This window comes from Hemicordylus capensis, chromosome 7 (genome assembly GCF_027244095.1).
Source record: "Hemicordylus capensis ecotype Gifberg chromosome 7, rHemCap1.1.pri, whole genome shotgun sequence".
Lineage (NCBI taxonomy): Eukaryota > Metazoa > Chordata > Lepidosauria > Squamata > Cordylidae > Hemicordylus > Hemicordylus capensis.
In genome coordinates this window covers 18,534,299-18,548,056 of record NC_069663.1, presented here as the reverse complement: position 1 = coordinate 18,548,056, position 13,758 = coordinate 18,534,299, and the positions used below count along the sequence as shown (strand labels likewise).

The 13,758-nt window shown below is 51.1% G+C and overlaps 1 protein-coding gene across 4 annotated transcripts in view; it reads left to right on the top strand.

Moving 5' to 3' along the window:
* The window catches only part of DYRK1B (dual specificity tyrosine phosphorylation regulated kinase 1B), a 34,034-nt gene extending 20,690 nt beyond the window's left edge, over positions 1–13,344 (top strand). For all 4 annotated transcript variants that reach the window (XM_053267201.1, XM_053267202.1, XM_053267203.1 and 1 more), the window contains 10 exons: positions 4,141–4,286; positions 4,987–5,106; positions 5,355–5,543; positions 5,888–6,035; positions 7,175–7,461; positions 9,135–9,281; positions 9,591–9,731; positions 11,582–11,885; positions 12,105–12,211; positions 12,349–13,344. In XM_053267201.1, coding sequence (XP_053123176.1) covers positions 4,141–4,286; positions 4,987–5,106; positions 5,355–5,543; positions 5,888–6,035; positions 7,175–7,461; positions 9,135–9,281; positions 9,591–9,731; positions 11,582–11,885; positions 12,105–12,211; positions 12,349–12,744 — 1,985 coding nt within the window. In that variant the 3' untranslated portion in view covers positions 12,745–13,344. The remainder of the gene's footprint in view (positions 1–4,140; positions 4,287–4,986; positions 5,107–5,354; positions 5,544–5,887; positions 6,036–7,174; positions 7,462–9,134; positions 9,282–9,590; positions 9,732–11,581; positions 11,886–12,104; positions 12,212–12,348) is intronic.
* Positions 13,345–13,758: the final 414 nt, after the last annotated feature.

Genomic DNA, 13,758 nt, shown 5'->3' with positions numbered 1-13,758 from the left:
TAACTGTCGTTTCAGATCCTGGTTTAACTGACCACAGTTAGAATAGTTGGGAGTAGGGCCGCAGCTCAGTGGTAGAGCATTTGCTCTATATGCAGAAGGTCTCAGGTTCAATCCCTGCTTGAAGTCCTGGAGAGCCACTGCCAGTCAGTATAATATAGCCAATACTGAACTAGATGGACCAGTGGCAGCTTCCTATGTTCCTATAAACCAAAGCTTCCCAAGTTTAGACATAACTGGAAACAGCAGTTTATTCAAAACCCAAAGTGGAAGTTTCCAGTCTCCTCACCTCATACGTGGAGGAGAAAATGGGGGGACGACGACACATGAGTCCAAGGCTTGCCACAGCTGGTTCTCATAATGCTAATAAACCATGGTTTAGAGCAGGGATTCTCAACGTTGGGTCTCCAGATGGTATTGGACTTCAGCTCCCATAATCCCCAACCAAAGACCACTGGGGCTGGGAATTATAAGGGAGTAAAGGAGATGCATTGAGGTGGGCCTCAACTGCTCCCTGCCCTGATGGGCCTAGTTTCTGGATTGAGGGGCAGGTTTTGCCACCTCTCAACTGTGTCCCAAATTGTAGTCAGCTTCCTTTCTCCCATATAATTCAGTAGGATCCGCTGAGAACTGAGTCTGCTCCTCTTTGCGTAGCTTGACCCTGGATTGTTTTTCTCGTCTAGGCTAGCATGTGACAAAACTCTAGGAATTGTCTCATAGCTATGTAGATGCTTTGCCCCTTGCTCATCATGAGAGCAGTGACTGTGACTGAATTATCAGCAAGGCCACGTGTATTCTGTGATGGCCCAGGGTTTTGTTATTGGCTGTAGAGTTCAATGTCCTGCAAATCTGTTTCCTTAGCCTTTAAAGCAGGTTCCTACCCATGAAGAGTTAAGAGTGGAAGTGCATACCTACAACACGTGCTGAAATCTTAGAAGCAGATTCATAAGCTAGGGCTTCTGTGCCCTGCAAGTCTTTCAATCTGACGTGGGTTTTCTGGAAACATTTGAATTGAAAAAATTCCAGAAAACAATTTCCATGTAGGGTTTGTTCTCATTTGCATAAAATTTACATAAAATGGGTCAGAAATTTTAATGGTTGGAATTTTCCCCACACTAAAGTAAATTGTGATCCTGTTCAACATGTTGTTTGCAGTGATGTGGGATAGAAAACCTTTGACAGAAAAAATTGGTAATGTAAAAATTTCTAGTTTCTTCCTTTGATGAAACAGAAACAAGCAATTATACAGAGGTACATATATAGGAATAGAGGTTGCAGAATTCAGTTTTCCTTGGCACAGAATTGGGTTGCCACTGCACAGATTTCTTGTTTTGTTGTAAGCTGTACATGCCATCCTGTTCGAAAGTAGTAATGCCAGCAACTGGACTTAGTGGAGGACTACTTTGAGAAGCGAGTGGTCTGTGGTAGACTTTACCCTAAAATACCCTGTTATTAAGTCAGGTTCCCACAGGTGCTTTTCATCTAGGCCTCTGGAGTTTGAAATTTGGCAGGGTCAAGTGGTGCCTCTTAGATTTGGCTCACGTGACAGCAGTGTTGGGAAATAACTGGTTATTTTTTATAGTGTACATTATTGTCATTAGCCCCCTTGGCCTAATTTTCAGGAAAGGCAAAGTTAAACTGCTGGTAAATAGGAAATACAACTTTTGGGTCACAATTACAAAATGGAACTCTGCAAACCAGTAACGTAAAGGGGAGTTTTGAATTTCTGACCAGTGAAAGACTTAAGAGTCTTTCTTAGTCTCTGCTGACTGAATGGAAGCTGGACACTAGCAAGAGCAAAGGCCTAACTCTCCAGGGGAGCAGTGTGGAGAATGTTTTCCCCAGAGCAGGTTACCTGGTTCTCTTTTATCCTCACAACAAACCTGTGTGGTAGGTCAGGCCGAGAGAGAAGTCTCTGGCCCAGAGTCAGCACTCATGATTGTGTCTAGGTCCACAGGCCCCTGCGGTCGAGGCTAGGGCTCAGCCGCTGGAATGGCTGCCCTGGGCCAGAAGCTCAGGATTGGACCCAGAGGTACCTGCCAGTGAGAGAGGAGCTGTATGATTAGAGGTCATGCATCTGGAGGGAGGATGTTCTCCCTCTGCCTGGGGAAGGGAAACTACCTGTACAAATGCATGCAGCAATCATCCCTGTGCTAACTTAGTCAGTAAGAGCACAACCCAGAAGCCTCTGGGACAGACTGCAGTGCACAGGTGAGTTGTGCAGTTTATTATTATTATTCAGGGCCTAACCAGGTAGAAGACCTATGGAGGGCAGTTTGCTAAGGGAGTTGGCCCTCAGGAGGCACGCGTCCACTACCTCCATTCTCTCCACTGCACCTTCATGCCTGCCCTGTCTGCTTCGTCCCCCTAATAGCTCACCACCTCCTGGGTCATATACAGGGGCCTTGTCAGCAGCCTCAGGAAGAGACGGTCCCTTTGGCTGCTTCAGTAGCTGCAGAGGGGGAACTGAGTTTGTGGGACTCGCTCAGCTGTGCTGTGTTCATAGTGTGTCTCTTTTCTCAGAAGAGAGGAGCAGGAGAACTGCAGCTAGGAATGTTGAGGTAAAGTTCACAAGAGTGGTGATGTTGAACTCCCCACTGGGCTATAGGGAATCCTTTGCTTATACACTCGGAAGAAGAGATCTTGTGTGTTGCTCTGGGGTGTTGCTCCATCATGAGATTCGTGCCCTCTGGCCATGCCATGTCTAGCTCCCTCTACAGTTCTCCTCATCCTAGTCCCTTTTCAGCAGCCATTGCCCCTAACATGCAATACCTCTGTCCGTTTCCACTTGTTGGCCCTCCTGCTAGCCAGTTCTGCTCAAGCCCTTCTGTGCACTAATCTTGCCCCTTGCCATTCAATCCTCTCCCCTGCTCTTTGGCTTCCAGTCCCTGCAAATGCCAGTTGTGGTAAGGGTGTGCATGTACTCAGGTAAGCATCCTTTGGTGCAAAAGAGAAAACCATCCCTAGGCCTCTGAGTAGTGTTTCTTCTCTCCCCCACCCCTTTTTATTCTCTCCTCTTATTCTCATGTGAAGCAGGTTAGCCTGAGAGATGGCATGAGTGAGCGTCATGGCTTAGTGAAGATTTGGACCCAAGCCTCCCTTGTCCAATCCGACACCCTTTTCACTCTGCCCCTTGAAGAGGGCAGAATCTGGGACTGACTACTAGGAACCATCTGTCGTTTCCTTCTCCCCTCTTGCTGCTGTCCCAGGGCTGCCAAACTGGTACCCCACCCCTTTCTCTTCCCTCTCACAGCCTTCATTCAGTGAAACCTGCTGATCCAGCGGTGCATACTCCCCAGCCTGCTTTTTACTGAACTCCCCCCAAAACATATTTTCTCCCTTGCAAGTGTCTTCCCTCTCCACCTTTTCTAAGCCTCTTACTGCTTGAAATCACCCTTGCCTTGTACTTTATGCTGGTCTGTGACTGTAATGAAGATTGACTAATTGATTCCTCTCCCCCTGCCCCCCTCCAAAAACAAAACCTATGCAAAGAGTTGCCCCTCCAGCCTTCCCTCTCTCTGCACCCCAGTGCTGCTCAGCAGGTCTTCCTGCGCGTGTTGAATCTAGGAAAGCTCACAGAGGCTGGCTTGCCACTTGCTTCCGAGCTGTGGTATCTTGAGGGGGCTCCAGAAACGGAAACCATTTCAGGGAGTCGGCCCCTTGGCATCATTAAGGCATCAACACTGATCAGAACAAATTTACAGAGCTGGGGAATACTAACTGTAAGAGCCACCTGCATGGCTTCCATCCTGCTTTGTGGCATGCAGTATTGCAAAAGACAGTGGCTTAACGATTACTTGAAATGCAAACGCCTTTTGACAGTCTGATACATTTGTCTCACAGTTTCGGTTCACTGGGTGAAGGTCTCTGCCCTGGTTTGTTTCAGGAAACTGGATCCACTATCCTCCCCCTTTTAAAAAAAGGGGGGGCAGGAATAGAACCCAAGTTCTTGGCTCTGGCCTCACCCCTACTGAAATCAGGATCCCTGACCCTCTTATCATATTAGAGTGTGTGTTTTGCGGTCAGGGCAGAGAGCTGGTCTGTTTTTGTGTGTGTTGTGGTCAGGGGAGTGCGGGTGTGCGCGTTAGTGTGTGCCGGCTCAGTGATGAGAATCTTCTCCAAAAGTCTCTTTGTGTCCTCTAGGTGGCAGCAGCACCTCACAATGCCAGCTGCCGCCCTGCAGCCAGGTTGCCTCTCTGGGCCGCTCTCTTCCTACTGAGACAATCATGTCGAGCCAGCACAGCCATGCTCCCTTCTCCAGCATCCAGCCCATGGCTGAGCATCCGCAGGTAATGCCCTGGAGAGCCCCGTTGGGTTGGCTTGGGGGAGCAGCTTTTCCTTCTGCTGCCTTCTCTCCAAGGTGTGCTTGTGTCAAGACACACAGCTCCGCTGGGCTCCTTTCTTACTTGAGCCTGTGGTCATTCCACAGATAATCTCCAGGAGGCCAGTACAGCTGTGGAATGTGGTGTGTGTGTGTGTGTGTGTGTGTGTGTGTGTGTGTGTGTGTGTGTTAGTGTTAGCTCTGCTGCTAGAGTTGGGATCCTGGGAGCAGACAGTACCCAAGATATGCTGAGAGACCCGTCGTGGGCAGAGGGAAGTCCCTAGTCTAACCCTAGAGAGAGCCACAGTTTAGGGGGAGATCTGCTTTACCTGAGCTCAGGTTAGTCAGTGCTCCTTGGGTAGATGTCAGGGCCTTTGCCATGGCATGGAGGGAGGCTAGATTTGAGATTCATGCTACACCTGTTAGATTCAAAGGGTGTAATCACAGTAAACCCCCCAACCCCTCTCCTGTTAGCCTTCCTCTTCTCTCCCCACCCCCCAAGCGAAAGGAATGGCATAAAAGCAGGGTTCTTCGTGGTGTGGGGTGTAGCCCCCCAATCTCACTGCTGGTTTATATACCTGTTGGCCCTCCAGGAAGAAAAGTGAGAGCCCAAATTAAAGTCTCTAACCTCCTGACACTTGTCATTCCCACCCCCCCTTGTTGCACAGATCATGCCAGACCTGGCCATCCTGCAGAGAAGGATCCCGCTCACTTTTCGGGACTCTGCCACCGCCCCACTACGCAAACTGTCTGTGGACCTTATCAAAACATACAAGCATATCAATGAGGTAAGAGGCCACCCTCTGAAGGAAAAGCAGCAGGTCTTTTCTTGTCCTGGCATCTGTTGTTCCTTCCATGCTGCATATTGATGGCCCCATTTCTTACTTCCTTTGCTGCAGAGAGCACTGAGGTTGCCTCCTCTGGGGCTACCCAGAGGAACTGACTGCTGTGCAGAGTTCATGGGAAGGGTCGGCTCCCCATTTTGAAAGAGGGGCTCCTGTTTCTGCTGGGCCTTGATCCTGTCTTTCCTTGCCAGGTCTACTATGCCAAGAAGAAGCGCCGAGCCCTGCAGGTGGCACCTGAGGACCCCAGTATCAAAAAGGAGCGGAAAGTGCACAACGAGGGCTACGATGATGACAACTATGATTACATCGTCCGCAATGGCGAGCGCTGGCTGGAGCGCTATGAGATCGACTCGCTCATTGGCAAGGGATCTTTTGGACAGGTGTGAGAGGGGGAAAGAGAGTCGCTCTGGATCCGCTTCTGTGACAAGGATGCAGTCCACACACCCTGTACTCTTTAAAACATAGATTGGGACTTGGCAGATTGTTCCTTACCAGGACATGCCTCCCAACATCAGTAAATCACTTTCTGCCATCTTCTTCAGGTTGTTGAGGTTGAAGTTTTGAAGTCCAAAGGAGTCTGCACACCCACGGAATATTCCCCCTGCCCCCATAACTTTGATGGGTGCTTCTCCCCAATATCAGTTCACCAGGAAGCCAACAAGATGCATGTGCTTGACTGATGAGACAATATTGATGTGTCTTTCTCCCCCCCCCCCCTCGCTAGGTGGTGAAGGCCTATGACCAGCAGTCTCAGGAGTGGGTGGCCATCAAGATAATCAAGAACAAGAAGGCATTTCTGAGCCAGGCGCAGATTGAATTGCGGTTGCTGGAGCTGATGAACCAGCATGACACAGAGATGAAATACTACATTGGTGAGAGTCTGGAAAGCAGTGACTGTGGTTTGTGGGTAAATCAGCCAAGAAGTGTGCATGAGAGAACAAACTTGGTGAGATCTGTGTATTCATGAGGTCTCCGTTTGAGAATACGTAGAAGAGTTCTGTGTGATGGAGAGAAACAGAGCGGAAGTATATGTGAGATCCTGGTTAGAAGGGAAGTTTCACTGGCAGATACCAAAGGGAGAACTTTGGCAACAGCTTGCCATCTGTGCATGTGGAGTTATTTAGAGGCCATGGTTTCGAGAGCTGTTTGTTTGCTGCACTACAGTCCTACCCCCTATCAGGGATGGGGGCATCACTTAAGCCCCTGCTTTGCACGCAGAAGGTCCCCGGTCCAATCCCTGGCAGCATCTCCAGGTAGGGCTGGGAATGACTCCTGCTTGAAACCCTGGATTGCAGCTGCCAGTCAGTATAGGCCAGGGCTGCACAGCTGCGGAATTGAACTACAGCTCCAGTTGCAGTGGCCAAGAATGATGGGACTTGTAGTCCAGCTGCAGCTGGAGGGCCAATGTTGTGCAGCCCTGGTTTAAACTCAGCTGGATGGATCAATGGTCTGACTTGGTAGGGGCCGTTTTGGCTTTCGGAGGCAGAGGGGGAGGGTGCATTTACCCCTCCTGCCGCATTTCTCCTGCCGGTGCTCCGTTGTCTGAGCGCCGGCGGGGAAAATGCGGCGGGAGGGGTAAGTGATCCCTCCCCCGCCCTTAAGGGAGCACCCCGCCGCCTCCAGAACGGTTCTGGGAACATCCCTACATACAAGGTTCTCCCCCATCTCTCCCCCATTTTATCCTCACAACAACCCTGTGAGGCAGGTTAAGCTGAGAGAAGGTCACCGCCCAAAGACTGTCCAGTGAACTTCATGGTTGATCCAAGGATTTGAACCTGGGTCCCTTGAGTCTTAATCAGGCACTCCTACAATTTTGTGTGTGTGGTGTAACTAGTGATTTACAAGACCTAAAAATGAAAGGGAAGTGGTTATGTTGGCAGTCTTAACGACATGGCAGTGGGGAGATGCCAAAGGGCTGCCAGTGGGGTGCAGTCAAAGCCTGTGTGGGGAGTGTCCGTGTCCGTTATTCCACCCCTGTTTTCTCTCCCTCTCTCTCTTCACCGGCCTCCAGTGCACTTAAAGCGGCATTTCATGTTCCGGAGCCACCTGTGCCTGGTGTTTGAGTTGCTGTCCTACAACCTCTACGACCTGCTCCGTAATACCAACTTCCGCGGTGTGTCTCTCAACCTCACACGCAAGTTTGCGCAGCAGCTGTGCACGGCGCTGCTCTTCTTGGCAACCCCCGAGCTCAGCATCATCCACTGTGACCTTAAGCCTGAAAACATCCTGCTCTGCAACCCCAAGCGCAGTGCCATCAAGATTGTGGATTTTGGCAGCTCCTGCCAGTTGGGCCAGCGGGTGAGTGACAGGTGCACACCCCCTCCAGATTCCACTCCCAGTGCTCAAACTGGAGAGGCTGGGTTTATTGAACTGACTCTTAGCCTGCTTTGCAGTCCTTGGATTCTCAAAGCAGTTCATAAGATTTCAACGATGCAAGTCCCAGAGAGACGGTGACAAATATTTATAAACCGCTTTTCAACCAAAGTTTCCAAAGCGGTTTACATCGAGAAATAAATAACAACATGAAATGAAGAGCCAGTATTAAAACAAGAGTCGGGCAGATCTGGCATTGGGGGGGATGGGGGCCGTTGCTCTGTGGTGGGTGGAGCATCTGAATTACATGCAGAAGGTCCCAGGTTCAATCTTGGGCGGCATATTCAGGTGGGACTGGGAGAGATTCCTGCCTTGAAACCTTGGAGAAGCTGCTGCCAGTCAATTTAGGCAGCACTGAGCTAGATGGACCTGTGGTCTGACTTGGTATAAGACAGCTTCCTATATTTCCGATCATCAGAGTCCTGAGCAGGTATTAAAACAACTGCCAAAGGAGATGGCCGGGGTGGGTAATGGGCAGCAATTGGAATCAACCCACGACTTGTTCCCTCTAGTTGTTCTCTTCCCTCTGGCACCCGCTTTGAAATCCAGGAACCCAACCTGGAACTTTTTAGACAGGGAGCAACTGTCGTCTAGGATCTTTCAAGTTCTAGGCAGGTGGCAAAATGTCAATGTGGAAAGCACTTGTCCCACCCAACTTCTTATTTAATAAGAATTTTCATTAAGAAATAGACCAAAGAGGACAAAGACAAATCACCATAAAAACAATTTGTTTGTTTATTTTATTCGATTTCTATACCGCCCTTCCAAAAATGGCTCAGGGTGGTTTACACGGAGAAATAACAAACAAATAAGATGGCTCTCTGTCCCCAAAAGGCTCACAATCTAAAAAGAAACATAAAATAGACACCAGCAACAGTCACTGGAGGTACTGTGCTGGTGGTGGATACGGCCAGTTACTCTCCCCCTGCTAAATAAAGAGAATCACCACATTAAAAGGTGCCTCTTTGCCAATTTAAAACCAATTATTTTTCATGATGAAAAACCATTTTCCTAATTAATTACATCAGTAAAGAAAAAGTATCTAGAACAGGATAAAGCAAAAGAAATTCAGACTCTTAGAATTGTAAAATCTAATCTGATCAGCTTCTTGTAAGTTACATATCAAAAACACTATAAGTCAAATCCAGAAAATGGGAACAAAGTTGGACCATAACGAATATTGTAATTTATAAAAGGTTCCCACACAGACATGAATGATTCAATAAACATGCCATGTACATAAGCTGCAACTTTCAAAATTGAAGCATAATCCCACACTTTCAAAAACCAATCGTAAGGAAGGGATTTCCAAAATACCCCAATTAGATGCATATATAATCCTAGCCGCTGTAATCATATATAAACACAATTCGTTTGATTTAGCAGGAACATAAGGTTTTATCATACTTATAAAAAAAATTTCTGGAAGAAAGGGAATCTTAACTTCTAAGATTTGCTCAATTTTCATATGAATTTGTTTCCAAAAGTCCCACCCAACATGTAAGGCACAGGAACTGGGAGTCCAGTGTTGCTGCCACCATGACCATTCAATGGCTCCCACGCCGCAATTGACGGGATCTGGCCTTTTGTCCCTGCAGATCTACCAGTATATCCAGAGCCGATTCTACCGCTCACCTGAAGTGCTCCTGGGCATGCCTTATGACCTTGCCATTGATATGTGGTCCCTGGGCTGCATTCTGGTGGAGATGCACACAGGGGAGCCTCTCTTCAGTGGCGCCAATGAGGTAGGTGAGGAGTGGCCACCCAGGGCGGGGAAATGGGAGTGGGATCCCAACAGAGAGGAGACCGCACTTCAGGGAGCTGCCGTCTAGCCAGGGCAGCCGTTGGACTGGCCAAGGAGCACCACGCAGCCTAGACGCAGAGGATAGGGAGGGGCTGCAGGGCCCTTCTGGCTTGGGTGGACACTCTAGGGCCACCTGAGCAGGAAAACCGGAGGGATAGATTCCGGCCCATGAAAGGAGGAGGTGGCAATGGCTGGGATGGGAGGCTGGAACTTGCCACAGTCGCCCTGATTCTGTGCCTTTCCCTTGCAGGCGGACCAGATGAGCCGGATTGTGGAGGTGCTGGGACTGCCACCCCCTCACATGTTGGAGCAGGCTCCCAAAGCACGGAAGTACTTTGAAAAGCTGCCTGAGGGGGGCTGGGTCCTCCGGCGGGGCAAAGATGGCAGGAAGGTAATGCTTGAGCGCCTTCTCTCTCTCTCTCCTGCCTCCCACAGCCTACTCCATCCCTCAGCACTCCCTGCCCTGCTCCCTTTTAGAGAGCCAAGAGTAGTCGATAACTCGGTGATTGCCTACACAAGACAGAGTTCTCCATTCTCTTCTCTTTTTACTCGTCCCTTGGTGCCTGGCTACAATTCATGCCCTCGTACGGTTTCTAGTTCTGTTTTCAGTGCAGAGCTTCCCAGCGATAGATCACTTCCCCTGTAGGACTGTGGTTTTGTAGCCGTCACTTTCAGTCTCTCTCCTGGCACTGACGTGGGGAAAGAATTGCAGTCCTATTTTTTTTCCTGAAGTACATATAGTGATTAAATCGACAAAGACACAAGCCCTGCCCTCAGCCTTAGGCTTTAAGAAATGAGACACTCGAGGGGAGAGGGATGAAATCCCATTTGGCGGGGGCGGGACGAGAGTCCTGTGTTTTCCAGTCTTCTTCATAATTTGAATACACAGCTGAGCTCTCTTCTCTCTCAGAAGTGCAGTAAAGGTAGTAAACTCCTTGCTGTTTGCCCTCTCCCCACATATATTCTGACCCATCTTCCCCTTTTTTCTTCTTCGGGGCTTCTGCACAGGGTTTGAGGAGCCAAGAACTGCCAGGATATTGCCGTGGGGAGCAACTACCTTGTCTCCTTCCTTTCAGGCCCATGTTGAGCCAGTTTGCTTGGAAGCAACAAGGAAGCCGCTCTGGCGGTGTGCCCTGCTAGTGCAGCTGTTTTCCCAAAGTGTGAAGCCAGCTGCGTGTGCCAGAGAATGCCCAGTCCAGGGAAATTGCTTCCTCTTCTTGGGAGTGCTCCTGCTCTAGTCACACATAAGCTGCCATGAACGGGTTCTTGACATTGACACGTTCACAGTGCCACCTTTAAACAATCTGGGTGAAAGTAATCAGGTGGTGCACAAATACACTTTTAATGAAAGGAGATTGTTTTTATGTGTGATTATCTGTGAGGATTTTAATAGTGTCAATTATTGTGGATTATGAGTGGGCTATAGGCACCCAATTATTGTGGGCTATAGACCATCTCCAGCCTTAGAGGTAAGATGCCTCTCAATACCATTTGCAGGGGAGCAACAGCAAGAGAGAGGGCATGCAATCACCTCTTGCCTGTATGCTCCCCAGAGGCAGCTGGTGGGAAACAGGATGCTGGACTAGATAGGCTTTGAGCCTGATCCAGCAGGGCTGTGCTTATGTTCTTATGAGTGGGATCAATGCATAGGAATCAGTGGGTTATAATTTATTGTGCAAGCTTGATTAAATGAGATTTAATGATTTAAGATTTGTATATTAAGATTTTTATTTGGGGTTCTTTTTTGCACCACCTATTGTTTTTTGAACCCTAAAATGGTCTTTATCCCTCTGCGAGAGTTATCAGGGCCTGCTCTCCTTGGCCACACTTGAGGAAATGCCTCCTGCACGCACCTCCTGGAAATTCAAGAGAGGAGGCATCTGCACGCAGGAGGCATTGACAGGCTTACTTACGACAGCTACTTCCAGAGCAGACCAGTAAACGTCAGGTGCGCTGCATCAAAACCCAGGAGGATTGTGACCCTTAGTTTTGCTTTGTGCGTTTAATTCCATGATGATTGGAGTTTAAGCCTTCCTTCAGGTTTAGGCCAGGAAATAATGTGCCCCTGTATCTTTCCCATTTCCCAAAAGATCTATGGAGTCCTCTTTCCCCCTTCGCCTCACGGAAAATTTCACCACCCTTTCCGGGGTCCGATAGCCCAGCACTCCTCTGCCCGAGACCTTGCTCCACTTTGCCGTTGGCACTGGCCAGCTCACTTTCCTGCCTCTGGCTGTCTTTCAGGACTACAAGGTTCCAGGAACGCGGCGGCTGCACGAAGTGTTAGGGGTCGAGAGCGGGGGCCCAGGCGGACGCCGTGCCGGAGAGCAGGGCCATTCCCCTTCTGACTACCTGAAGTTCAAGGACTTGGTGCTGCGCATGCTGGACTATGAGCCCCGTAGCCGCATCACCCCTTTCTACGCCCTGCAGCACAACTTCTTCAAGAAGACTGCCGACGAGGGCACCAACACGAGCGCCAGCACCTCGCCCAGCCTGGGCACGGAGCACAGCCACTCCACCAGCACCACCAGCTCAGTGTCCAGCTCTGGTGTGTATCCTGCTCTCTTCCACCCTGCAGGGAGGGCAGAGCTCTACACTCCCAGCAGTGCCCTCGGCACCCTCCATCCTGGTTAGGGGCCCGACTCGTCTCCCTCCCCGGCCCCACCTACTCCGGACCCAGCCTGAGTTCTGCTTCTGCCCCATAGAGCTGGTGTGCCTTTTCTAACTCTCTCTCCTCCTCCTCCTCCTCCTCCTCCTCCTCCTGCAGGTGGTTCCAGTGGTTCTTCCAATGACAACCGTGCTTACCGTTACAGCAACCGTTACTACGGCAGCATGGGCACCGTGCATGCAGACTGCGAGATGCAAAGTCCCCAAGTAGGTGGCATGGTGGGCTCTGCCTGCCCTTTGGGCTCCCCACTCCCTTCCCGCAGTAGCCCTCTCCCACCCTTCTTTGGTTTCCCACTCCCACTCCTCCTTGCTGATCTGCTGTCCCCCCTGTCTTTGCCTTCCAGGCCCCCTCTCAGCAGCAGATGCGTCTCTGGGCCAGCGGTGACAACGAGAGTATTCCTCACATCTTACCTCACAAGCCCACACCCAGCCAGGCCATGCCATGTTTCCCCCCGACCGGGCACCCCCCCTACCAGCGCCCTCCGCTCCCGCTGTCTCCCCCACTCCCCGAGGCCATGGAGGTGTCCCTGGGCCCTCGCCATCTGGACTGCAACCCCCCCGGGCTGGGCTCCTCAGCCTTGCACTTGGGGGCCTCGGCTTTCCGGACTAGGACTGCTGGCAGCTCTCGCCCCGAGGGACTCGGCCTCAACTACCCTCTCCGCGGGCGTGGGCACCGGGACACTGACGAGACTGCACTGCTGGGGGTCTGTGTGCCGCAGGGCACGGCTGCCAGCTCCTGATGATGGACTGGCCCGGCAGGCTAGGAGCCAGTGCCCGGCGAGAGCACTCCCTTGTTGCACCCGAGCCTGGACGGGCCAGGACTGACTGTAGGGCAGGGAACCAGTGCCCCCACAGAGCACTTCTCCACCCCGGGGGAGTCGGAGTGGGCCAGGACTTCACGGTGGGATGGGTCAGGTTGCCTGGCTGTGGCCAGTCTAGAGACCGGGTCCGGTTGCTACCCAGGACCCTGCTGCAAGTGGTAAGCATTGTGGGGGGGAGGGGGGAGGGGGGGAAGGACGGGGGGGGAGCATGTGGAGCCAGCATCCTACCGCCCTCACAGCCTGGATGCCGCCTCCCCCCTTCTGGTCAGTGCGTACTCTGACGTGTGTGGTCCTTCCCGGCCACAGCCCCTATTAAATCACGCGGTGGCAGCGGCATGTGGCCTGGCAGCCGTTCCCTTCCCTGGTGCGAGCAATTTCGACACTCTGCTTGGACAGACCAACAGACTCCTGTGCACTCTGTGGACTGATGGGCTTGGTGGCCTGTGTTGGTCCCATGGGAATTGCTGCTAAAACTTTCCCCTGCTTGGAAATAAAGGGTTGCCCCAACCAGCGAATGTTTATGCTGACTCCTGTGCAGCCATCTGGTGCCGGCCCCTGGTTCTTTGTACGGGAGGGAGAGCAGGACCGTGGGCTGGGACCCGTCACTGTGCAGGTCCTACGTGTCTTGGTAAGGTGCCGGGCTGGACTTTGGACCTCAGCGCTCCTGTCTTTGTGCGGGATTCAGTTGGCTTGAGCCCAGGCTGTTCCCTGAAGGGTCTGCTTTTGAGGAGGAAGTGTGGAAGCTGGGCAGAGACCAAGGGATAGGAGCAGGTGATCTGCGAGTGACACCACTCACTCTCTCTACCCCACATACACAGAGTTCATCTAAATAGTGGACGGGCAACCCACAACACACAGGCAAGGCCAAAAGTTTCCATGGGAGCACATATCCACTTGCTTGCTAGGGCCTTGGTTCTGCCTTGCCCAGGGGCA